General features: G+C 37.7%; 4 protein-coding genes and 1 non-coding gene across 11 annotated transcripts; 4 read left to right on the forward strand and 1 right to left on the reverse strand.

Moving 5' to 3' along the window:
- Positions 1 to 1,719: 1,719 nt before the first annotated feature.
- LOC141645538 (small nucleolar RNA R71) lies at positions 1,720 to 1,826 on the forward strand. Its single transcript, XR_012545018.1, has one exon. It is a non-coding gene; the product is annotated as a small nucleolar RNA R71 (small nucleolar RNA).
- A 4,082-nt stretch (positions 1,827 to 5,908) lies between these two features.
- On the forward strand, positions 5,909 to 6,807 carry LOC141641307 (uncharacterized). The gene is made up of 3 exons (XM_074449976.1): positions 5,909 to 6,041; positions 6,128 to 6,268; positions 6,371 to 6,807. Exons 1-3 carry the CDS (start codon positions 5,909 to 5,911, stop codon positions 6,805 to 6,807), a joined length of 711 nt encoding a protein of 236 aa, XP_074306077.1.
- A 24-nt stretch (positions 6,808 to 6,831) lies between these two features.
- On the forward strand, positions 6,832 to 7,777 carry LOC141641308 (uncharacterized). Its single transcript, XM_074449977.1, has 2 exons — positions 6,832 to 7,345; positions 7,752 to 7,777. The coding sequence occupies exons 1-2, from the start codon at positions 6,832 to 6,834 to the stop codon at positions 7,775 to 7,777; spliced, it is 540 nt and encodes a 179-aa protein (XP_074306078.1).
- Positions 7,778 to 13,229: 5,452 nt separating this feature from the next.
- On the forward strand, positions 13,230 to 16,117 carry LOC141642976 (protein NUCLEAR FUSION DEFECTIVE 6, mitochondrial-like). Of its 7 annotated transcripts, none has more exons than XR_012543570.1 (4): positions 13,231 to 13,470; positions 13,925 to 14,046; positions 14,985 to 15,092; positions 15,425 to 16,117. XR_012543570.1 is itself a non-coding variant. In XM_074451975.1 (3 exons), exons 1-3 carry the CDS (start codon positions 13,319 to 13,321, stop codon positions 15,393 to 15,395), a joined length of 294 nt encoding a protein of 97 aa, XP_074308076.1. In that variant the 5' UTR covers positions 13,230 to 13,318; the 3' UTR covers positions 15,396 to 15,410. The 7 variants fall into 7 exon arrangements, 5 of the variants coding, with proteins under 5 accessions (XP_074308076.1, XP_074308078.1, XP_074308074.1 ...); XR_012543571.1 differs by having other exon boundaries at positions 15,456 to 15,666; XM_074451975.1 differs by lacking the exons at positions 14,985 to 15,092; positions 15,425 to 16,117 and adding an exon at positions 15,376 to 15,410 and having other exon boundaries at positions 13,230 to 13,470.
- Positions 16,066 to 24,012, reverse strand: LOC141642975 (MACPF domain-containing protein NSL1). Its single transcript, XM_074451972.1, has 7 exons — positions 23,481 to 24,012; positions 22,196 to 22,434; positions 21,740 to 21,929; positions 17,600 to 17,683; positions 17,316 to 17,496; positions 17,052 to 17,218; positions 16,066 to 16,895 (listed from the first exon to the last, which is right to left on the reverse strand). Exons 1-7 carry the CDS (start codon positions 23,745 to 23,747, stop codon positions 16,209 to 16,211), a joined length of 1,815 nt encoding a protein of 604 aa, XP_074308073.1. The 5' UTR covers positions 23,748 to 24,012; the 3' UTR covers positions 16,066 to 16,208.
- Positions 24,013 to 24,220: the final 208 nt, after the last annotated feature.

Here is a 24,220-nt window from a genome sequence, read left to right on the forward strand (position 1 = left end):
TGGAGGTTTGAAGGGAGAACGAATTGTATTTCGAAGAGGACACGCAAACTGTTCCAGTTTGCAAGTCGGTTTTGTGAAGGGTTTTTGAGAGGCAATTAGGGTTTGTTTCTGGAGTTTAAATCTTGTAAGTGAAGGTTGTATGTATGGAGAACTTAGAGGAATGAATGTATGGTGAAGGGGTGGGTATTTATAAGGAGTTAAAGTAGGGTAAAAGGGAGGAGAGGCAGACGGGCTCGGCTGAGCATAGCTGCTGTCCAGCAGCTTTTGTGGGGTTTTCTAGGGTTTGTATGGGGGGTTTTCTTGGTGGTTAAGGTAAGGTAATATGGGTAGGATATTAGGGTATGGGTTAGGGTTAATGGGCACGGGTTTTGGTGGTATTTGGAGCGGGTTTTGGGCTCGGGATTTGGCACGCAAAACAGGGGGTTGGTCGTGCTTTTGTGCGGGCTGTTGGGGAGATGTTTAGGACGGGATTTGGGCCATGGTTATGGGGTTCGAACTGGGGTTGGATGGGTAGAGGCTTAGGTTGGTTAGTGTACTCGATATTCGTGCCAACTCGTAAAGAAAACGGGCTCAAAAACCGAGCTAAAATCGCGCTCTAAAACGCGTGTTCAAAACGAGTTTTTCTCGATTTTTAAATCGATTTTTCAAATCAATTAACACATTAAAATAAATGGTTTTTCAAATCAAATATACTCATAAAATGATTTTTCAATTCAAATATTTATTTTATTTTCAATAAAATAAATTTAAGAAAATAAATTCAAAATAAAATAAAATAAATTGAAATCACCTAAAAAAAGACCTTAATTTAAATATCATTTAAATTAAAATACTCCGTCGACAACGCTCATTCTACATCGTAAAACGAACCCAAATAATGACAATGACAACTAAATAAATACATGTGTCCTATCATCATCGGGTGTTTGTCGGGTTCTCTATAAATTCCAATATCGACGGATACGGGTATCTACAGCTAGGATTTTGTTGATGGTGATGTCCTTTGCTTGGCTATCCTTTTGCACTTGAGTGAAAAATTATTGTTGATTCTTTTGCATTTGGAGGACCGCTTTTTGAACATCGAAACCTTGGTCATTTTGTTGATTGTATGGAATTTGATTTTGGTAACCTTGGTTTTGGTTGAAAAAGGGTCTTTGATTTTGGTTTCTCATGGGAGGTGGGGTGTATGTTTGTTGAGGGTTTTGAACATTTTGGCTTTTGTATGAGAGATTTGGGTGGAATTTGGTATTTTCATTGTAATAGTTAGAATCAGGGGTACCACTCTTGTATGCTTGAAAAGCATTCACTTGTTCATTTGTTCTCCTACATTCACTTTGATCATGTCCCAAAGTTCCACAATTCTCACATATCCCACTTGGGATTGATGAAGATGCCACCATGGCATTAACATGATGCTTTGGTGATTTTGAGGCTTCTTCAAGTTTAGCCATAGCCTTTTCAAATTTCAAGATAATGGTATCAATATGAGCACTAAGTTGAGCACCCAATTGAGTAATAGAGTCCACTTCATGCTTTCCTCCTCTAGTAACCTTGCGAGGTCTACTATATTGTGAATTATGGACCGCCATTTCCTCAATCTTGTTCCAAGTTTGATTATCGTCAACTTCGGTGAACATACCATTTGATCCCATGTTGAGAATGTTTCTTGAGTCTTCATAAAGACCATTCCAAAATTGTTGTACCAAGAACCACTCGCTAAGTCCATGATGAGGACATGAGCGACAAATTCCTTTGAACCGCTCCCAAGCTTCATACAAAGATTCTTCATCCCTTTGCTTAAAACCCGTAATTTGAGCTCTTAGCATGTTAGTCTTTTCCGGAGGGTAGAATTTTTTGTAGAAAGCTAGAGCCAACTTCTTCCAAGAGTCAATTCCAAGAGTAGCCTTATCAAGGCCTTTCAACCATTGTTTTGCGGTGCCGATTAGAGAAAAAGGAAATAAGACCCATCGAATTTGGTCTTGAGTCACACCGGTTTGTGAAATCGCATCACAATAGTCACAAAAAGTCTCCATGTAAGAATGAGGGTCTTCACTAGGCATCTCCCCAAATTGGCTTCTTTCGACTAATTGGATAAATGCGGATTTAGCAATGAAATTTTCGGTTAAGTGTTGTGGTGTGGGAGTACCATTGGGTAGGTTCTCCTCGGTTGGTACGGAATGTGATGAAAATTTAGGCATTGTGGTTTGATTTTGTGTCGGATTTGGTGTTGGGTTCTCCTCACCTTCTCTTGCAAAAGGGTTGACGAACTCAATAGTATTTGGTTGAATATCTACAACCTCACCAATACCTCTCAGAGTACCTCTAGCAAGTCTTCTATTGTTTGTCAAAGTCCTTTCAATTTCGTGATCAAAGGGTAACAAGTTACCTTGTGATCTTCTAGACATGCAAAATATCAAACAACTCGAAAATAATTAGAACAAACCTTGAGGAGTTTTACTTCCCCAAGGCAAAGAAAGACAATCATGGACATTTTGGTGGGTGATGTCGTCGGGTCTCCCAATCAAACACATTTATAATACTCAACAAACAACTAGTTAGCGGTAAGTCGAGGTCGATCCATGGGACGATGGTTACTCAAATTATTCAATCTAATTATGGTTGTGCTTGGGGTTGTCACAATTATAATGGGTTGATGATTTTAAACTAATAAAAGCAATAAACAAGCAACAAGAGGAAAGATGTAAACAAATGACTAAAAATGCTAGGATATCATGGGTTCATAAGGAAATCATGGGAGTTGATCATACAAACATGTTCTCAATTATAAGCAAGCAATTATTGTTGTAAGGGAATCGAGTTGGTTTACGTCTTACGGTTCTTAGGAAGAGTTGGGTCCCGGAGCCGAATCGATTAGATTGTACAACACCTACAAGTCGACTTACTTTCCCCCTAATCACTTCTATGCATGGTCTAACAAGACTCGAGTTGTTTTATGTCTTACACGTCAAGTTGAATAGATAAGAGATGGTTGTAAATGCAAGGATTTATAGGCTTAGCATTTCATCAAACATAACATGTGCATAAGTTGACATCACAACAAGCAAGCAAATTAATTATGTGAACATATTAGATTAAGCATGAATCAATCCCCATCTTGGTTTCCCTAATTACCCATTAATCCTAGCTAAGAGACTACTCACTCATTATCAAGTTTGACATGCTAACAAGGTTGTCAATCATATTAACAAGGCAAAACATGATGAACAAGTAAGAAAGATTAACAATAATTAAAACAAGGATTAAGAGAATTATACCTATGGAGATTCCAAAATAATAATGCAAAGAATAATAGAAGTACTTGATGATTGATGGAAGGTTGTCAATCTCCCAATAAACCGAAATGATCTTCTAATTACCCAATAATAAACTTGAATTACTCAATAATAAATTTGAACAATAATTAAAGGAAAGATTAATGTGTGATTTGTGGAAAGATTAAAGAGTAATCTATTCTAATCTACTCCTAATGAAAGCTTAACCTAATCTAAAGAAGGATTGAATTAATCTAATGAAAACTTGATGGTTTGATTATTACAAATGGGGTATATATAATAGAGCATCATTAGGTTAAGCAAGGGTAAAATAGTAAATAACAATGCTAAATGTTGGGTAGGGAATCGCTCCTCTCAGAAAAGATGCCGGTCTCCTTTTAGCTAGTCTTTGAAAAATATGCACGGATCATGGTTCACGTAGCAAGGAAATACTTCCTGTCCAGCAATACGCTCGTCCCGAGCTGAAAACGAGCATCCAGAGCTTCAACCCGAGCGGGTTGAAATTGACCCGAGCGGGTTGATCAGTGACCCGCTCCAGATAAGCTTGACCCGCTCCAGATAGGCTGTTGTTCCCTTTCTTTTTGCTTTTAAGCCTAAGATGCCTCTATATACTCTTTATTTCTTCTTCCTTGGCCATCATTCTTGCCTCCTCTTCATACTTAATCCATCAAATATCATCAACAAGCTTCCAAATATGCATGAAAGACGGGAATTTCCGCCTTATTATCTCCTTTCCTATAAAACATATAAAATGCACTAGGAAAGCAAAATAGAAAGCATTTTAAGGATAAAATGGTCATGAAATGTTATAAAAGTATGCAAAATAGGTTCAATTAGGAGACTAAATGTGCGCAAATAATGTTCACATCACTAACATAAGTTCCCTGCCCTTGCAGATATTTATACAATAGAATTTCAGAAGAGAGGGTTACCTCATGCTCATATACTTTTGTGACTAAAGAAAAGAAGCGCAGAAGTATCAACCAACTTCATCGACACCATAATCCGTACGGGGATACCTGACAAAAACAAAGAGCCGTGGTTATATGAAATTGTTTCACGGTATATGGTCCATGGTCCATGCGACAAAGATGGTCCTAATTGCCCGTGTATGATGAATGATGTTTGCACGAAAAAATATCCGAAGGAACATAACAAGAGCACAACATTGGACCACAATGGATACCCAGTGTACAGAAGAAGGAAGGACAATAGGTAAGTACATGATCTGAAACTGCCCGGACTATCGTAATAAAACGAATGCTAACAAACGTGACCTTAACCGTTAACTTTCTACGTGCAGGACCATTAAAAAGGGGATCCATGAAATGGACAATAGGTCTATTGTACCATATAATCCAGGATTGCTTTTAATGTTTGATGCACACATAAATGTCGAGCGGTGCAACACAGAAAAAGACATAAAGTATTTGTTTAAATATATATCAAAGGGGCCAGATAAGGCAACTTTAGTCATAAAAGAGGACACAAATGACGAGATAAAGGTATACATGGATTGTCGATATCTATCTGCATCAGAAGCGGCCTGAAGAATCTTTGAGTTTGATATCCAGGAGAGGTATCCTTCAGTAATGCGCCTCCCTGTGCATCTGGAAGGGGAACAAGCAGTGGTGGTTAAAGAAAGTGATATGCTAGAAGAGATGATTGAAAATAAAAACGGCACAGAAACAATGATGACATCGTGGATTGCAACAAATGCAAAACATCCAGAAGCAAGAACGTTATCCTATACGGAGTTTCCAACAAAATATGTGTGGAAGGATGGGGGGTGGCACAAAAGAAAACAGGGGAAGTGCATTGGCAGAATGGTTTATGTTCACCCAACAGTCGCAGAAAAGTATTACCTGAGAGTGCTCCTCAACATAGTCAAGGGTGCGCAAAGTTATGAAGAAATTCGAACATTAGGGGACGGTGTGTACCCTACATTCAAGGAAGCTTGCTGAGCGCATGTCTTATTAAATAATGATAAAGAGTGGCATGAAGCCATGTCAGAGGCAAATAGACGGGCGATGCCATCGCAACTCAGAGAGTTTTTTTTTTCTTTGGGAAAATGTAAGCTTCTCATTAAAGATCATAATCTCCAATTACATACAATTAGAAGGCATAGTGATACTAACTTCCTTCATGACTTAACAATTGTTTCTAACCAATTCAAAACACTAACAGACTTACACTTAATTTGAAATTTCTTTACTCTATTACAAACGTCTTGCTTAACAAGCTTAATAAGTTTTTCTGGACGTAGCAATTCCTGGTCCATCCTGCACTTATTCCTAGCCATCCATATATGATAGATCAATCCTGCCAATATGACTCCTACAATTTTCTTCTTACTGAGATTTCTGTATCGTTTTCTACACCACCAATTGATGAAGTCCTCATCTGGCAAAGACTCAACACACCAGTCAGAGACCAGCCTACAACGGTGGAAGGAGAGCTATGGGATGCTATGAGAAGACATTGAGCGCAAGAAAAGAAGATTGTTTGGAGATCCTAACTTAGAACTTAGTGATGCCGCCAAGCGGTCATACACCCTGCTTGAGATATACAAAATTCTAATGAGATATGGAAAAAGACTATCAGACATAGAAAGTATGCCGCAACCAGCGGAATCCGATATGCACGGCATGGAAAACAGACTGATTAGGGATGAGAAGAAGTACGATCGCAAACAGCTGAGAGACGAGTGGGAGGGGAAGGTCAACTTACTAAACACAGAGCAAAAAGGTATGTAATACACTAAAAAACAAGTATAGTAGAATCCATGATAAAGTATTAACAATTTTCAACAAATGTAGATGTCTATGATGCAGTTATCAATGTTGTTAATAGCGAGTTACAGGAACTGTTTTTCGTTTACGGTCATGGAGGAACAGGAAATACATTCCTATACGGGGCAATCTCAGCGAAACTGCGGTCGGAAGGCAAGATTGTACTCAATGTGGCATCGTCAAGTTAGATCTCTAAATTAAATAGGTGTTGAACAACAAATGTAACAACTGCAAACAAAAAACAAAGATATATTGATAATGGCACTTCAAATACTAACGATACAGTTACAGGTATCGCAGCGTTGCTACTACCAGGGGGAAGACCAACGCATAGTAGGTTTGATATACATATAGAGCTATTCGATGACTCGACGTGTAATGTGAAACAGAATAGCCAGCTGGCTGAGCTACTACGGGAAACGTCATTGATTATATGGGATGAGGCACCAATGGACCACAGGAATGCTTTTGAAGCGCTAGATCATACAATGAGGGATATAGTTAGCTACAAGGACCCAGACGCATCTTCAAAAATGTTCAGGGGAAAGGTGGTGTTACTTGGAGGCGATTTCAAACAAGTGCTCCCCATCGTATCAAAGGGAAAGAGACAGGATATAGTACAAGCCTCAATAAGCAGGTCACATATATGGAAATCATGCAACGTGTTTCTTCTAAGGAAGAGCATGAGAGTCCAGGAAACAGATTCAGATGGTCAAAGATAGAGGTTTAATAAGTGGTTATTGACTATGGGTGACGGGAGGTTAGAAGCAAAAGCGGAAGAGCATGAGGATGAAGAGACATGGATAAAGATACCAGAAGAATACACATCAGTGTGTGGGAAGCTTGATATTAAACAAGTAGTCGATGAAATTTACCCGAATTTCATAGATGGGAGTAAAGATGATGAATACTTGCGTGAACGAGCAATACTGACTCCTTTGAACGAAACCGCAGATACAGTAAACGACTATATGACCAGGCAAATCCTTGGAAACTATAAAATATATAAAAGTTGCAATGAAGTATGCGCGGCTTCCATAGACAGCGATGACCAGTTCTCGGCTTACCCAACCGAGTACCTAAATACGCTAAATATACAAGGCCTGCCAAGGCACGAGCTCAAGCTCAAGGAAGGGATGCCAGTAATGCTTTTACGGAATATTAACCCCTCACAAGGATTGTGTAATGGAACTCGATTGATTATTACACGAACAAGAGAATATATAGTGGAAGCAAGGATTATCACCGGATCCAACGTGGGTAAGCATGTGCTAATCCCAAGGATAGTGTTAACATCAACGGATCCAAAGGTACCATTCATCCTCAAAAGAAGACAATACACTAAAACCATGCTATGCGATGACCATAAACAAGAGTCAAGGTCAATCCCTTACACATGTCGGGGTATATTTACCAAAGCCGGTTTTTAGTCACGGACAGTTATACGTTGTGGCATCGAGGACGACGACACCGCAAGGGCTGAGGTTCTTCATGGATGATACTGAGCAGACTTTCAAGGGGTATACACGAAATATAGTATACAAAGAAGTGTTTTCGAATTTGCCTGTTATTGAATAGTTTGGAAAATAACTCGATTTTGAACATTATGATTAAAGCCTAAGTTAATAAAGTTTCGTATTAAAGTATTTTGTGCTCATTTATTCAGTTTCGAATTTGACTGTTATTGAATAGTTTGGAAATTAACTCGATTTTGAACATTATGATTAAAGCCTAACTTAATAAAGTTTCGTCTTAAAGTATTTTGTGCTTATTTAATCAGTTTCATACAAATTACCTTTGATCAATCCGTGTATAGAGAAAGCAAAAAAATTAAACTGCATCATAAATACCAGCAAAACTCCACCAAAATGAGACAGATTAAAAAGAAAGACGCCCTTCGTTCAAATGAGCACATAACACAAAACACACGAGGACAAAATCATTTAACTTAAAATCTTGTGATCCTATTAAATCCTTTGTTAGAAATGATGCAAATTAAAAAAATAAAGAACGGATAAATGAGATTAGGCAACTGAATGTTACCTAAAGATGATTGCTGGCGCAATAAATCAATTACATGCAGCAAACGCCGACGATGATCGCCTCACCATCAACATTTAAACCCAACCCAGGAGCAGAGCTGAGAAAGGGTACAACAGCTGGAGTTGTTCAGGAGTTGAGACGAGACGGACCCAGGAGGTAGCAGTATATAGGATTTATCAAAGAAAAACTATCCTGCAACCTCTTTAACTGACCATGGCACCAAGGTATGTTCTTCATGTGTAGTTTTAGTACCTGCATCCAATTACTATTAAGTTAGTTTATGTTAAATTGATTTTTCCTTGCAACATATCACCGCCTGACAATGAAGACTCTGCAGTAACGATTGGAGGTTCGTGTGTCAAGATTATGCTAATACATAACCCTTCTAAGAAAGTTGAACTTCTTTATTTTTCTATGGTCCTCATACATGAAGAGGTAAATAACTATTCTATCTCCTCCGTCCATATATTTAATGTTTCCAGCTCGTGGCAACACGTGAATGCAACAATTCCAGGTTATTTTTGGAAACGCTTCCAACCAAAAATTTGTGATGGGAAAGTTCACATCCTTAAAAACTTTGAGATTATCCCAAACAGGACTATGTATCATGTTGTGAGCGATAACAAGATTATGCCGAGGTTCTTTTTCTCTACTTTTGACAAAGTCATGCATTAGATGATAGTAATATACCTCTTTCTCAGTGATAACCTATATATATTCTCTAATTTCTATCATTTCCAGTTTAAACGCAGTTACTACTAAAGAGTAGAAAGTTAGAGAATACCAAAATCAAAGATGGTTAGATAGATAGTTGAAATGAATTTGATAGCATCTAAATTAGGCGGAAAAAACTCTAACTTTGTGCATTCATGGCAACTCAGTCGCATGGTTTATGCCAATGGTTTATGCCAATGTTTTATTCTATTCTTCTTCTTCTTCTTCCAGTTCTTAGGAAACTTCGGTCACAAATATTTCAGAAATCAAAATAACAAAATGGTCAAGACGGTTGTTATCTGCACAGGGCTTTATATTTATTGATGCAATTCTAACAATTTTTCGATGCATGTATCAAAATCTACAAATAAACTAAAAAAATCATCAGTGATACTATGGCTACACTTCATTAAAATGACCACATAATATAGCTCAAACAAGGGCAATATAGTTCAAACAAAGATTTTATAATCCTATTAAATCCTATATTTATAATGATGATAATCCGAAATCAAATAGGCGGATACATGAGATTATACAAGTGCATGTTACCATAAGATGGTTGCTAGCGCATGTCCACGATTTTCTACAGCCGATGAGCGCGTGTTGTGTGATCGGCAACCCAAGGTTTTTATGGTAAGTCAAGATGGCAGTTTCCAGCTCCGAATCAAACTCGACGGAGAAGTACGCCGGAGTTAGTGGTGAGCGGGACCGGTAGAAGTATTTTGAGATAAAGGGCTGGAAACCTTAATATTTGGGGATTTTATTAATTGATCTGCTCTCGGGTGAAAGGAAAATTAGAAGAGGATGATGTAGGTTGGAGTTGTTGAGGTTAATTCGAAGAGGAGGATGTTAATTGTGGATTTTTGGGGGAAAGGGGTATACATTTGGTATACATTTGGGATTGAAAAAATCATATCATGTATTCAATTGGAGATTTGCTGGATTGTATATCCGGTTTAGAAATTTTTTTTTTTTCATTTTCAGGTAGACAATTAACTTTAATTTTTATTTTTAAAATTTGTTGATAATAGGAATGGGAAAACTAAGAGAGAGTCCTATAGTCCTACACCTTTAAAAAAGCGACGTGTTCCCTAAACCCAATATATACGCAAAAATGGTACTCCAATTGTTTTTTATTCCGTTGGCAAAAAGAATAAGGCAACTAATGACGTAATTTCTCATATGGGAGACTTGATTGTACCATATGAATTGATTTTAATGTCTTTTTATTCCCTTTGACTATTTTATTATCTTTCAATTTTAATAATATTAAGGATAATACATGACTGCGAACACCGTTTAAAATGGTAAAAAACGTCCACAACGTTATGATTAAAGCCAGAATTAATAAAGTTTCATTTTAAAGTATTTTGTACTAATTTATTCAGTTAATGATCAGATCAGATAAACACATCATAAATACCAACAAAACCCCACCAAAATGAGAAAGATCAACAGGCAATATGCCCTTCGTTCAAATGAGCACATAACACAAATCAAACAAGGACAAAATAATTCAACATGAAATCTTGTGATCCTATAAAATTCTTTGTTAGAAATGATGCAAATAAAAAAAACAGAAATACGGATTAATGAGATTACGCAATTGAATGTTACTTACAGCTGATTGCTAGAGAATTAACCCAATTTAATGCAGCCAACAATGGCCGACGATGATCTCCTCACCAAAAGCATTTAAAAACCAACCAGGTGCAGAGCTAAGAATGAGTACAACGGCGGGAGTTGTTCAGGAGTTGAGACGAAACCGACTCATGAGATAGCAGTATATAGGATTGCAATTGCTGGGGTAACCCTAATATTTGGGGATCTGGTTTAAGAACGAAGAACTCACAAATTAGGACAACGAATAAAAAGAAAAAACGGACCAAAACAATTGGAGAAGAAACGATATTGAAGCCCGTGTCCTATGTTTATAATGAACCAATTCGAAAATCGGAATGTTACCTTGGTTGCTGGAGCATGAACACGATCTTATGCGGCCGGTGATGGACGGCGATGACCGATAATTATCCCCTCTGCGACGGTAATAAAAAGACCAGGTTCGGAGATGATAATGGTTTAAATGGTGTGAGTTGTTCGGGAGTTGGGATGATCGGATTGCCATTGTTGAACAAGGAAAGCAAACCCTAACATTTGGGGATTTGATTGAAACCCGATAAGATGACTACCTTTGTGTGCATGATTTGGGTCAACTGTTAGGTAAAAGATGAAGAAAGAGAACAAGTTAGACGGATGTGTTAACCCATTTGGCATAGTTATTTAATTTAAAATTTAATTATAGTTAGGACTAAAATGTGGCTTAGTTATTTGATTTAAAATTTAATTAAAGTTAGGACTAAAACCAAATGACTACTCAAAATCGAGTAGTTTTAATAATGAGAGTTTTAAACACCGAAAATTAGGGAAAACGGTACAAAGTAACTTATTTGAGTAATTGAAACACAACTTTTACGCATCATTTAAAATGATGATAAAAGGTCCAGAAAAATTAGAGGAAAGACAAATTTGAAACCCGTACAACGCACGGGCACAAAATCTAGTAAAATAATAGAAATACGAGCTTATCAGTAATATTTAGGTGTTGTTTGCCCTAGCGTTTGAAGTGCTTTTGTAAATAAAAAAATAAAAGTTAGGTCAAACACTATTATTTAGGCAATTGGTCTCCCTTGTGACGGGTTACCATTTGTGACGGATATTTTGTGAGATAAAATGGTAACAAAATGGGTTAGTGGAGAAAGGGGACCACATGAATAGTGTTGCAGAGAGAGAAAAAGTGGGTACATTGTGAGGTAAAATGGTATCCGTCACAAGCTTGTGACGGATATGTCATGTCTTCAATGAGAATTTGTGTTATTTAGGAAGTGTAAAACTAATATTAAAAGCCATAAACTACCCACGGGGCCACTAAAAGTAAAAGTAGTAACAATTGGTCTCCCTTGTGACGGGTTACCATTTGTGGCGGATATTTTGTGAGATAAAATGGTAACAAAATGGGTTAGTGGAGAAAGGGGACCACATAAATAGTGTTGCAGAGAGAGAAAAAGTGGGTACTTTGTGAGGTAAAATGGTATCCGTCACTCAAGAGTGACGGATAGACCTGGCAAAAGCAACCCGACCCGATTGACCCGACCCGAAAAAGCTGACCCGAGACCCGAAGTGACCCGAACTACATCACCCGAATGTGACCCGAAAACCCGAATTAACCCGACCCGACCCGAACATGACCCGAGCTTTCTTGACCCGTACTGGCCCGACCCGAAAATGACCCGATCCAAAACCACTAAACCCGAAAATGACCCGACAAAATATAACTCTAATTGAACCGAAAAGACTTGAAATGACTATTCCTCTATTATTCATTGACCCGAAATTGACCCGGCCCAAAACAACCCGACCCGCTTGACCCGCAACAGACCCGACAACAAACCCGAAATAGACCCGAAACCCGAAAAGACCCGTCCCGACCCGAATTAACCCGAACTCAACGAGAGACCCGAATTGACCCGACCCGAATTGGCCCGACCCGAACCCGACCCGTTAACCCGTTTTGCCAGGTCTAGTGACGGATATGTGTCGTCACAAACAAGAATTTGTGAAGTAGTAAATTGGTACTTCTACTTCTACTTCTAATATTATTTATTGGGTTTTTTGTCAAACACAACCTTTAAAAAACTTTTTTTTCCAAACACCACCTTTAAAAAAAAAGTTTGTGAAACACAACCTTTAATAAATTTTTTTTTTTTAAACACGACATTTTGACTAGAGTTTGAACACTTGCAATGGGGTGACTTTCAGTCGATGTTTGAGATAGCAAACGAAGTCGGTTTGAGGTGTTCTTAGACTCTTTGGAAAGGTGGGAGTACAAGCTTTCCGGGGGTTACCAATACGGTGGTGATAGGTGGTCTTATGTGGGGTATATTGGTGTGTAAAGTAAGGTTGGTCAAGGAGTGAATTGGAGGTAAAAACAAATCAGAAAACACCAATTCACTATTTGACCAGCCTTACTTTACACATCAATAGACCCCACATAAGGCCACCTATCACCACCGTATTGGTAACCCCCGGAAAGCTTGTACTCCCACCTTTCCAACGAGTCTAAGAACACCTCAAACCGACCTCATTTGCTATCTCAAACATCGACTGAAAGTCACCCCATTGCAAGTGTTCAAACTCTAGCCAAAATGTCTGTTTAACAAAAAAAAAATTATTAAAGGTTGTGTTTCACAAACTTTTTTTTTTAAAGGTGGTGTTTGAAAAAAAAAGTTTTTTAAAGATTGTGTTTGACAAAAAAACTCTTATTTATTTATTTTTTTTTAAAAGAGAGTATCCGATTTTAAATTACAAAAAAAAGGGACCGGTTTGTGAGATCTAGTTAAAACTTGGAAGTTAGAAGTTGAAAGTGATAAAACCTATTAGAAAACCCTGTTCCCGTTTCTTCTCCGTATCTCAACCATGGCTACCTTCGCGGCAAGGTCTTTTCTCCGTTGCACCTCCACTGCCAGATCTGCTGCAACAAGATTTGGTACAACTCCCTCTCCCAAACCCAAATCTAACTTTTTTACTCTTCCTAAGCAAAACTCCCTTTCCTCTCCTCGCATTTTCAGGTATTTCTTTTGATTTCTAATTTCTGTTTCCTTCATTGCCGTTATACTCTTCTTTTAATGTTAAAGATACCCTCATTTACAAAATTTGATTTATTTTCATCCATGAATATACCCTAATTTTGTATTCTACGGAGTATTATTTATGTTGCTTTGACAGTCAACTTTCAAAACCAATGGCGCTGCTAGGGTTTGACATTAGGGGGCAGATATTCTAGCCAAGGCGAATTACTAATGTAATAGAGGAAACTAGAAAAAAAAATCGATTATTTCAAATTAAAAGTATCAATTTTTCCATTGTTCAGCGACTCCCCCAGCTAACCCCTGTAGTAAAAATATTGAATGCATTTAGCTAGCAGGGATGGTTGTCCCCAGCAGTGAAAAATCCTGGTTCCGTCACTAAATGAATTCCTATACTTGTTTCATTATTTTTAATATAAATGTTGTGGATCATAAGGTCACCTGTGGAGCTAAGCTGCTGTGTGGAATCATTGATGCCATATCACACTGCAACAGCTACTGCATTGCTTACTTCCATGCTTGCGGTCACTCCTCGTGGCTTCAATTGGACTCCTGAAGGTAAATTCTTGTTCCCTTTTGTTGAGCATTTCCCATTTGATTTGATGTTATGGGAATGTCTTCAATGCTTTTGTTGTTTTGAGATTTTTCTTCTTGATATTTGAGCATGTATGTGCTCAATGCTTTGAATTTATATTGTCGGCCAAAAAATATGGTATGATGTTAGATGTTTACTTTTGTAATTGTCTAAATTTGTGATTTATATAAATAAGTTCCAAGTGTTGGAGTTGGATGAGTTATCTCTAAAAGAAGCATCCATTTTTCACTCTTGTAGGAAAAGACCAAACTAGATGAAGAGCAAGCTACCAAAGAAAAAATAATGCAGATTTGCTTCTTTTTAAGATTTGTGATCGGTGTTGCTATTGGGAACATTTTTCAAGTCGAAAATTAAATGGCTCCATTATATTGTTGTGATGTCAAATGTTTAGTATAAATAGTAAGACTTTGCTCACAGATATTATCATTTTCTAAGAGATAATTTTTTGTGTTATTGAACTTCCTCAAGATGAATGTTAACTTTATTTTTGAGTTCTGTACTATGATGGAATAAAGTAAAATCGTTTACGTGCCTTTTTTTTTTTTTTTTTTAATTGTGAAGTTGGATTAGTTCAATGGAATCTCAAAAAGATTTCCATTATGGGTCATCATGATAATGGTAAGGGTAAGGTGGTTACATAAGTCTGGTCCTCTACCCTGTTATTGGTATGAGTTTTTGGGACGTTGAGGAGTGTTTTTGTATTGTGACGTAAGAAGACATAAGACGTAGAAAATCAACCAAATAGTGATCTTTCTTTGGGTTATCATTCGTCACAAAAGTGAGAGACACTGACGATAAGAGGTTGTGTGTCGTTTTCATGTTCCTAGATTTCTCGTGTTTCCTAGTTATTAGTTTCTGTAAAGTGATAATATAGCCACACTAATACGTCATATGCATTCAGATTGCAATGATGACGCATGATGAATGTCGGATGGTGAGGCAAAGTTTTTTGTAAATGCGCTTTATGCACTTGGAATAAGCTAAGGGTTATCCAAGAGATCGAGTGAAGGTGGAGCTGCTTATCTCGTGCTAATGTAATTTTTGCGAACTAGATGGGTGTTGGTGCTCCTAGATTCCGCAATCCTATTTATTTCAGACTATTTAGAGGAAACTCAGGCCCTTAGTATTACTGTGTGTTGGTGCATGATAAATGTGAACGTTTATTATCGCCCTCAATGCCATATAGATATTGCAATACTATTCTTCTAGTTTTCTGATTTTAAAGCTTTCAATGAGAGGATTTGTATCATTGTGTGTGTCAGTGTGTGTGTTTCCTCTTTTGCTCTGTGTAGGAGAAATGTCCAGCTCTTGAGTAAATTGTGGCTTTCCTTGTGATATTAGGTGGTTGAGAGACATTCTTGTTGATATGCAGATTCATGAGGGTGAAAGTTCGTGACATTGAGATGTGAATCGTGATCTTGTATTAGTTGATGCGACGCTTTACCTAGCCTCCCTGAGATGTGATTGGTGATACTAGATTAATCAATGTTCTTTTTCTCAACACCTTGAATCTTGCGATCATTGGTCTGTAAGATCTTTTATTTTGCTGCAAGTTTATGGCACTTCGAACTGAATTTATCTCACATTGGTATTTTTTATCACCCTAGGAATAAGTTGGGGCGTTATATGTTGTCAGATGTTCAGGTACTGATGGTATTCTTACTAAGTTAACGGACGTGAATAATCAATCGGATATATTTACACCTCTGCCTGGGCAAGTACCAGTTGATTCAGTCATTACAAGTCGAATATAGATTGTATATCTATCTATTTTGGTACTTGCTCTTCTTGTTTTCTGTCATTTGTACGTTTGTTAAGATTGAGGGCGTGCTTGAGATGAAGCAAACAAATAGCGAAGTAATGGAGTTTGAAATCGGTAATTAGTGGTAGTTGTACGGATTGGACAGTGGGTGTTTGACATGGCAGACGATCTTGCTAGAAATATAGAATAAAAACTATGGATGTAGCGAGCGAAACATTAACATGGAATGCATGTCGTTTTGTTTTTGTCAATAATATATTTCAAGTTCATACCATCGTATAGTTTGTGTTATATTTATGAAAAAAATACTCCCAGCGCTTTGTACAGCTAAAATAATATGCTAATACTTGTCTACCGAGTGAATCATATACACATTGGATCTTCGGAAATAATGGTCAACAATGAAAACTTGGCATTTACACTAATTTTTCCACCCTGCATACACAACTTTGCTCCGGTAATCACCCAATATCCAGGTTGGTCTTCTGGTCCTCTAACCAGCTCCTTGGTGTCGACAATATTAGACAGTTTTGGGGCAGAAGCTGGCGTAGGCGGACCGTCTGGATAGAGAGCTGAATTTATGACCGGTTTCTGACGTTCCTCCGGGGGAGGGCTCAACCCGGTACTAAATCTTCCACTGATCAAATTCGAGAACAAACCCGACTTCTTAGAGAAAGTTGTGGGTCCATCCCACACAGATCTTCGTATCCTTGCAAAGGCCACCATAGAGAATCCTAACCTCAAGAACAGGACTTTTTTCAGGCCCATGGATTTAACCTCAAACCACGCCCGTGTCACAATTGGGGCAACATCATCAGAAGAACTATGTTCTATTGGGGCAGTGCAAACATGGGAAAATATGCTCCACTTGATTGGCTCAAGGTAGCCTCGCTCAACGGGTTCCACACTAGGTTGACAACTATGATCATCAGAGAAGCGGAGGATGCTCGGAAGTGATGAAAGATGTTGAAGATGTATTCCTAGACGGTCACTCCTCTTACCTTCCAGGAAAAGCCGTATTCCTGTTACCGGCTTATTCCCAGTGTCAACCTAGAATCAGTTCAAAACATTTTCTTAGTTCACATGAATCAAGAAGTGGTTACTCCGTACCATAACTAGAACCTTGGTTTTGGTCTAGCGTTTGTGGTTGAACAATGACATAGTATCCTGCAAAATCTATGAAAGTCGTAGGAACAAAGAAATTACCGGCACAACATTGACAAAAAGCGTAGGACCCATTAGGGCATATGGTAGAGATGGGGATGCATCTTTCTTGCGACGAAGACTTAGGGGGAGATCACCATATGCAGGAGCCCACTGCCGAGGTAACTGGAACTCTAGAAATTCAGCAAGCTCCTCTATTTGTGGTTTATCTGATAACATGATTTACAAACACGAAAATTTTTAGTAAGTTCATAGAACAAAACACTACTAGGAAAACCAGAGATACAAGAGAGTGTGAATACTCACATCTTAAATATAGATTGACTGCATGGCTGAGAAATCCACAGCCTTGGACTCCACATAACAGAGATGTTATAGGAACAAAGGACATAAAAATGACATTTGGTGACTCCGATATACTAGAAAGCCACTTTTTGTGACTTCCAAGATCAACACCTCCTCTTCGAACTTCAATACTCAAAACATCCTGCCCGCAAAAGAAGATTCTAATTCTTTTAATTCACTTCAAAGCATTATAATCAAGATTTGTGACTTAAACAACATTGCCTAAACCATCATATGAAGCCTACCTCATTCTTTGTCAGCGGAACCACAGCAGGTCTAAATGACTGAGCCAATGAAGCTTGGAGTTGCCAGTTAGTATGCCTTTTGTCCTGCAAAAGAGCAGAAAAAGAAGGATGCTTAGAGTTGTTAGTTCTGAAGTAAAACAAATGGCCTAGAAATTTCAAAAAGGTAAAAATAAAAGTTAGGATTGATAAGGACATGGCGATGGAGAGAAATAATACGGGTGAACGAAGAAGTTTGATTTCTCACGTCTTGCTTATTATATCTTCTATTATATAAAACCAATCTCTTTTAAAGAGATGTCATTGGAAAAACACAAATTCTTGTTTCAGACGGACACTTTTGGTCTATTGTCAGACGGATAAAATGTTGCCATTTTTTAAGAGACTTGCTCTTTTGGTAGGGCCAACATCTTTTTATTTGAAGTAACCCACGTTCAATCAAGGATTTGAATTACATAACACAATCAAATTAACCTGTTCATTTAACTATTTTTTAGAGAAATGGGGCATTCATCACTAGAGCTGGCAAACAATAACACGACACGAACCCGATCTGTTTGCCAGGTCTAAATCATCACCTTTATTTCAGGTAATTCCGAAGCTTTACTCCGTATTAAGCTGTACATATTCCGAAGCTTTACTCCGTATTAAGCTGTACATATTCACAGGGGCGGACGCAGGAATTTCTTACAAGGGAGGCACCCAACAAAAATTTTCAATACATTTTCAAAAAATTTAAAAAAAAATATATTTTTTCAATTTTTTTTCGCTTAAACTAATGTTGTCCGGAGTATAATGTAAAAATATAAAAAGAATTGATTCGGGATAATCCTAATATGATTGATAATATTTTATTTTAAATTTAAAATAAACGTATTTTATAGTTAATGAAAAATAAGATCTCTCATTAAAAGATATAGTACATTCTAGTGCAAATATAAGCAATAAAGATGGGTGATTCAGTGGTTAAGAAGTTTGTGTATGAACTTTGAGATCCAACGCTCGAATCCTATATCAAACAATTTTTGCCTACAAAAAGAGAAAACAGCCTATACATCAGAAATCCTCTCCTCCCATATTGCTACTCATACCCACTTTGACATTTCCTCCGCCTAAAGAAAACAAGTGCTGACCCTCCCTTTCCCCTTAATCAGCTGTTTCACCGCATAATGATCTTATCTCCCTCTTCATTACATCAAGCCTATTCAAATTCACCATTAACCGTAACCCCCATAGTAATGGCAACTACTGTTACCGACTTCCACTTTACGCTTGTCTCAACACCGCCAAATCGGCCACGACGGCGGTTACGCCTGTCTCAACACCGCCAAATCGGCCACGACGGCGGTTATCCCACCACGATCATCCCGACGCCATCCACCGAAGACGACGCCAGCCACCAGACCACCAAAAACGACGCCAACAACCATAAAAAGTGAAGCAACCAGGAATCGATCCTGAGACCTCACGTATCTAGCAACAAACCTTTACCAACTGAGCCACATAGACTTGGTGCCTACATATGATCCTAATAAACATTTATTTCCTAACTTTCATGGTGGGCACGTGCCCACCCGGGCCCCTCCTAGATCCGCCCCTGCATATTCACATATTACTTGAGAATATTACGTATATTATATTCATATTAATTAACATATTTTTGGTATCAAAACTTTAAATCAATGCGCATTTTTTTGACGGGGCTAAGGCTCTGTTTGGCAGCAGCACAAATCAGATAACTTTTTTCATCAAAATAGCTTTATTGCAAAAAAATTCAGTTAGCTTATTTCTTTGCATGCGTTTGGCAAGTCCCTCTACGTCATTTGACCACATAACAACTATCTTTTCGGGTAGTTTGCCAAACAGTTTTAATTAAAGGTCATTGGATTGGGTAATGTTAAATACAACCCATTGGGTTGTATATCAGTTCTTTTTCAGCTTAATATTATTTTTGAGCTGCCTTACAGTTACCTTTTCAGGTTGGTACCATTTAATTTTCAGCTTACTATATTCAGCTGCCTATTTAATTTTCACAGCTACCTTTTCAGGTTGGTACCATTTTAGGTTTTTCAGAGCCTAAAACTAGTTTTTTGCTATTGTTATTGCTATTGCTACTACTATTGCTATTGTTCTACTATGCCTTTTCAACTCTTTTTACTCAAATTACCGTATTGTGGAGTCCTATTGGATACCCTAGATGGATTCGGAAGATGATTCATGTCATGTCAGCCGACCCGAAATCATTTTGGAACTAAGGCTTTGATGTAGTAAAAATAAAAATAAAAATAAAAATTGGACAACTGATGCCGGTTGAAAAGAGAAATTCAAATAAAGACAAAGAATTACTACAATAAACAAAAGTTTGTACCTAAGCAGCTAGCCGAGGACTAGAATATAAATAAGAAGTCAGTTATTCAAGGCTAATTCTTGAATGAAGACACTCTAAAAATAACATTATTGTTTAGGTTATCAACTTGTCACCACAAAATCGGCTTCAGACAAAGGAAAATGATATTAATTCTAAGTTTGAGATTTAACCTCCGAATAGGGCATCGTGGTCTGATCTTCCTCAGTGTGCCATAAATACTGCTTATACACCGCTTCAAAACCTTGACAGTTCAAGTCGAGATTTTGTGTCACGGGACTCACGGCCTTTATTTAATGTCTTACTTGAGAGACAAGCTCCAAAAATAAACCACAGAGCAATCCTACCATTGCAGTTGTCTACCCTACGAATCGTGAATCATTAAGAGCGAATTCTATCATATCGCTTACTAAAAATACGCAGAACACATTATAAAGAGTGAATCGCGAATCGGTAAGGGCATATTCATAGCGAATCCGGTAACTATGAGCTATCCCTTTTCGCTCCGCTTAGCCTTCTCCCTCTCTGGGGAGACTTTAATATATACTCCCTACATAGCCCTTCACGTACAAAATTTGCATATAGAGATCCACATGGCCCTTAGCCCTTACCGTTATTATGTTGGTAGCTAGGGATAATATAAGAAATTAAATTTTTTATTTTCCACAATATAGAAAAGGATTTCCTTTCGGATGGACCCAAAGGAAAATGAGGACAATATAATTGGGATGTAAGGACTAGTTTCGTAGGAGTGAACCACTTTCCATTGTCTTTTAACATAACAAAATGGAATGTACCAGGAAGAAATGGAACCATGGATCATGTTAATAATAGAGGTCCAATTCTTCTAATCCGGAAATTGAGAGGATTATACAGACTCCAAGATAACAACAGAAACATTCTATCATTTCCTTCATTGTCAGAAAATCAAACAGGATTTTTTCAATTCTTATTAATTAACCAAATGATGAAATCACTACTTCCTAACTTCTTTTCATTTTCCGCCCTTAAGGTTATTTTCCCTTTCCATTCACCACAGAAAACAAACAGTAGCTTAGAGGGCACTTTCAGAACTGCTGTGAGCCATACCATCACCTAAAAACATTCAAAAAAGGAACTGGTTTGTGGGGATATGAGATTCCATACCATTGATCCCGGGAATACGATCTCCAAGCTCTGCCCTCTGGGGAGGTCCTGTGGTTAAAAGTTAAAACTACTGCCTAAGCTACTAAGATCCTAATTAGATTGTAAGGTATACGTATCCATCAATCAACAACAGGACTGGTATGCCATGAAACTCTAAAGCTGCTAGTTACATAACACAAACTCATGGCTCATGAGGTATATCCTGTGGCCAAATAGATTCAGGTCCCTCAAATCTGAAAACTTAAGCAATTTGATCCCAAAACTAGTCCGAGCATATGCAATGAATATTTCCAAGTAATTCACCCCTTCACACGCATAAGCCGTAAGTTTCGATTTGTTTTTTAGTCCTTGACTCACAGATCTCTCTAATCATAGAATCACGTCCCATAAATTCTAAGTGGCGAATAATCTAACAATATCCAATAATCAACATCTCCTGGAATATAAGGGTGACCTTTGTACAACCCGGAAGCATTGTGGTGCAACAGCAAATGACATTCAAAAAATTCTAGTGAATTCTTGAATGGAGATAAGTTGTCCGTAGCAATTCATAATGTTTTCCGAGGGTTCACAAATACTTTGAGATATGGTCCAGACGAATGCATATTAATAAATGGTCACACAATATGTACCTTTTGTGTTACTCTTTGTGCAGCAGAGTTTGGTAAATCTTCGGAAAACCTATCATCAGCTAGCTTCTTCAGTGAACTTTGCACTTCCGAAGACTCGGCATTAGAACTGTGAAGTTGTTTAATATGGATTACATCTTTACCTCCCATCTTTACCCCAACAACAATGTGAGTGCCATATTTCTCAATGAATCTGTAGCATAAAGGTGCCAAAATTAGTGACAAGCCAAACACCCAAATACACCAAACAACAACATTCTTTGAGATAAATTAGTATTAAATATTGGCCACATTTATAGCACAACGGCCAAGATTAGCCAAAGAAGATCGACTATGATATCAAGCCTCGAACAGTGATTTAATATCATATAGATAGAACTCGTGCCTAAATAGATGACTCCATGTCTCCATGTCAAAGACAAAAAACTCTCAAACAACTAACAGAAAGTGAATTCATACGTAGCAAGAGCCAAAGGATCCCATGAAGAAGGCACTTCTTGTTTGATGTCTTCTGACAAAGTTACGCGAGATTTGTCAAGTTCAATAGTATAAAGAGTAATGAAACAGCCATCAAAAGCGAGACTCTTTGTGACAGCTGCATCAGATTGCCAGCATCCTTTGAAGTTGAACATCGTGTTGAAATGACCTGACGGAATTTTACCGGATAAAGAAAGATCTTGATTGAATTTCTCTGACATCTGTGAGGAATCAAATGGCTATAAGTGCATATTACAAAAAGTTATGTTTGCCAATGGAGCCAGAGACTCTTTTTTTTTTATTGCAAAGAATGATGGTAGAAATTAAACAAAAGAGGAAAGAATTCACAAAAAAGAGAGCCAAATTGAAAGTCAAGTAAGAAGGAAGGAGGGTACTCTCCTTGAGACCAATACTAATTTTTAACAGAAAAAACTGAAACGCTTTCTAAAATATTGTCTTTTTCGTACATGTATGGAATTTCATTGAAATATGCATATTTTTGGTGAAAATAGTCATGTCCGACACTTGGACAGACACCCATATCAAATACTTCAAAACGCATCTGAGTAACAAAGCAATCAAGCACACACACCATGGGAGGTCAAAACAATAGAGCCTAACTCCAAAAGTATAGCCTAAGTCAGCACAACATTTTCTTAAACTAGCAATTTGAAGTCGAAATAGCTAATACCTTAGTCTCAACCAGAAGGTGGAGAAACCCTAATGCGACAAAATAGTTATCAAGGACTTCCTTATAAGATATTCATTCATCCTAAGAGTTTTTTTTTTTTTTTTCGTTAGAACCATTTTATACTTAATAAAGACAAGATCTTGTCATAACTGTTATTGGTGTAATAAAGAGAGTCACAAGGTAGTAAGTATTGATGCCTTGCAGAAATTGGAGCCCTGAAAGACGAATACCAACTGGCACGACTTAACCGGGAAAATTAACTAACCGCAGCAAGATCTAGGCATATATTACATTCATACTAACACAACATTTGAGTTAATAGTCTTGTTCCACTGCCATACATGAAACTCTACTCACTTCAATTTCGTTCACCACATTCAATTCAGTGTAGTTCTGATATAATACATTCAGCTCAGATATATGCATGTGAAATTGGGCACAATATATTCAACTCAACCCAATTCAATATACAATTTTAAAAAAAAATTGTGAGCTACCTACGTTCCAGTCATTTTTTATTTATCTGATATTTTTAATGAAGGCTAAACAAATAATTGAGTGGGGATTAAGAAATACCTGATTAAAAGAAAGAAGATCAGAGCGAAAGCGGGTACGTTCACCCTTATCAGATTTAATACAAGAAGGAACATTAGGAACCACAATTCCACCAGGCAACACTAAATCACGAGCCTTGGTCTCATCAATTTCAATCAAGCGTGAATCCGAGGGACCGGGTTTACAGGATGACAGCCGTAGATCCCTAGTAAGATCGTAGCCGTGTCCGATAACTCGTACAGCCCGCTCGGCTGCCGACTGCGGGTCCATGTTCCTCATACTCCCCATTATTTACTGTAGTAGGAGTAGTAGTTGTAGGTGGCGGAGTGGGTAGAAATTGAAACGTGACACAAGTGATAATAATTCAACTAGGTGAAATGATCACATGATTATAACAATAAATAATTGAATTGAATATATGAGAATAATAGAAGGAGGAGATTATGAGGCTGCTGCGTTGAAATGGTCGCATACGTGTGAATGGGTACTATGTTGCTTCATTGTAGCTTCCTGCATTTTGACTTTTTGCTTTTTAGCTTTGACCACAGTGTATGCCGGATTTGAGAAGGGAGGGCAATGATTAACACTCCTTCTGTTCCTTTTATTTTTTGGGTTATTTCATGGGAATAATTCATCTTATGTTCTCTCTTCTCATATTAATCCATCCTAGTGTTTAACTGAGAAAAATCTCATCTTTGACGTCATTTAACTTTTACTGAACTTGTTGACCGGAGACCTGTAAAACCGGTTACCTTGAGTCA

This window comes from Silene latifolia, chromosome 2, assembly GCF_048544455.1.
Source record: "Silene latifolia isolate original U9 population chromosome 2, ASM4854445v1, whole genome shotgun sequence".
NCBI lineage: Eukaryota > Viridiplantae > Streptophyta > Magnoliopsida > Caryophyllales > Caryophyllaceae > Silene > Silene latifolia.

Excerpts from the sequence above, each read along its gene's own strand:
- LOC141641307 (XM_074449976.1), top strand. The coding sequence starts at position 5,909 with ATGCCGCAACCAGCGGAATCCGATATGCACGGCATGGAAAACAGACTG. Across the intron at positions 6,042-6,127 it reads ACTAAACACAGAGCAAAAAG|TTATCAATGTTGTTAATAGC; the intron begins GTATGTAATACA and ends TCTATGATGCAG. Across the intron at positions 6,269-6,370 it reads ACTCAATGTGGCATCGTCAA|TTACAGGTATCGCAGCGTTG; the intron begins GTTAGATCTCTA and ends CTAACGATACAG.
- LOC141641308 (XM_074449977.1), top strand. The coding sequence starts at position 6,832 with ATGGGTGACGGGAGGTTAGAAGCAAAAGCGGAAGAGCATGAGGATGAA. Across the intron at positions 7,346-7,751 it reads TATCACCGGATCCAACGTGG|TTTCGAATTTGACTGTTATT; the intron begins GTAAGCATGTGC and ends TCATTTATTCAG.
- LOC141642976 (XM_074451975.1), top strand. The coding sequence starts at position 13,319 with ATGGCTACCTTCGCGGCAAGGTCTTTTCTCCGTTGCACCTCCACTGCC. Across the intron at positions 13,471-13,924 it reads TCCTCTCCTCGCATTTTCAG|GTCACCTGTGGAGCTAAGCT; the intron begins GTATTTCTTTTG and ends GTGGATCATAAG. Across the intron at positions 14,047-15,375 it reads CTTCAATTGGACTCCTGAAG|GAGAAATGTCCAGCTCTTGA; the intron begins GTAAATTCTTGT and ends TGCTCTGTGTAG.
- LOC141642975 (XM_074451972.1), bottom strand. The coding sequence starts at position 23,747 with ATGGGGAGTATGAGGAACATGGACCCGCAGTCGGCAGCCGAGCGGGCT. Across the intron at positions 17,684-21,739 it reads CACAAAGAGTAACACAAAAG|GACAAAAGGCATACTAACTG; the intron begins GTACATATTGTG and ends GCTCTTTTGCAG. Across the intron at positions 16,896-17,051 it reads TTTTTGTCAATGTTGTGCCG|GTTGACACTGGGAATAAGCC; the intron begins GTAATTTCTTTG and ends AACTGATTCTAG.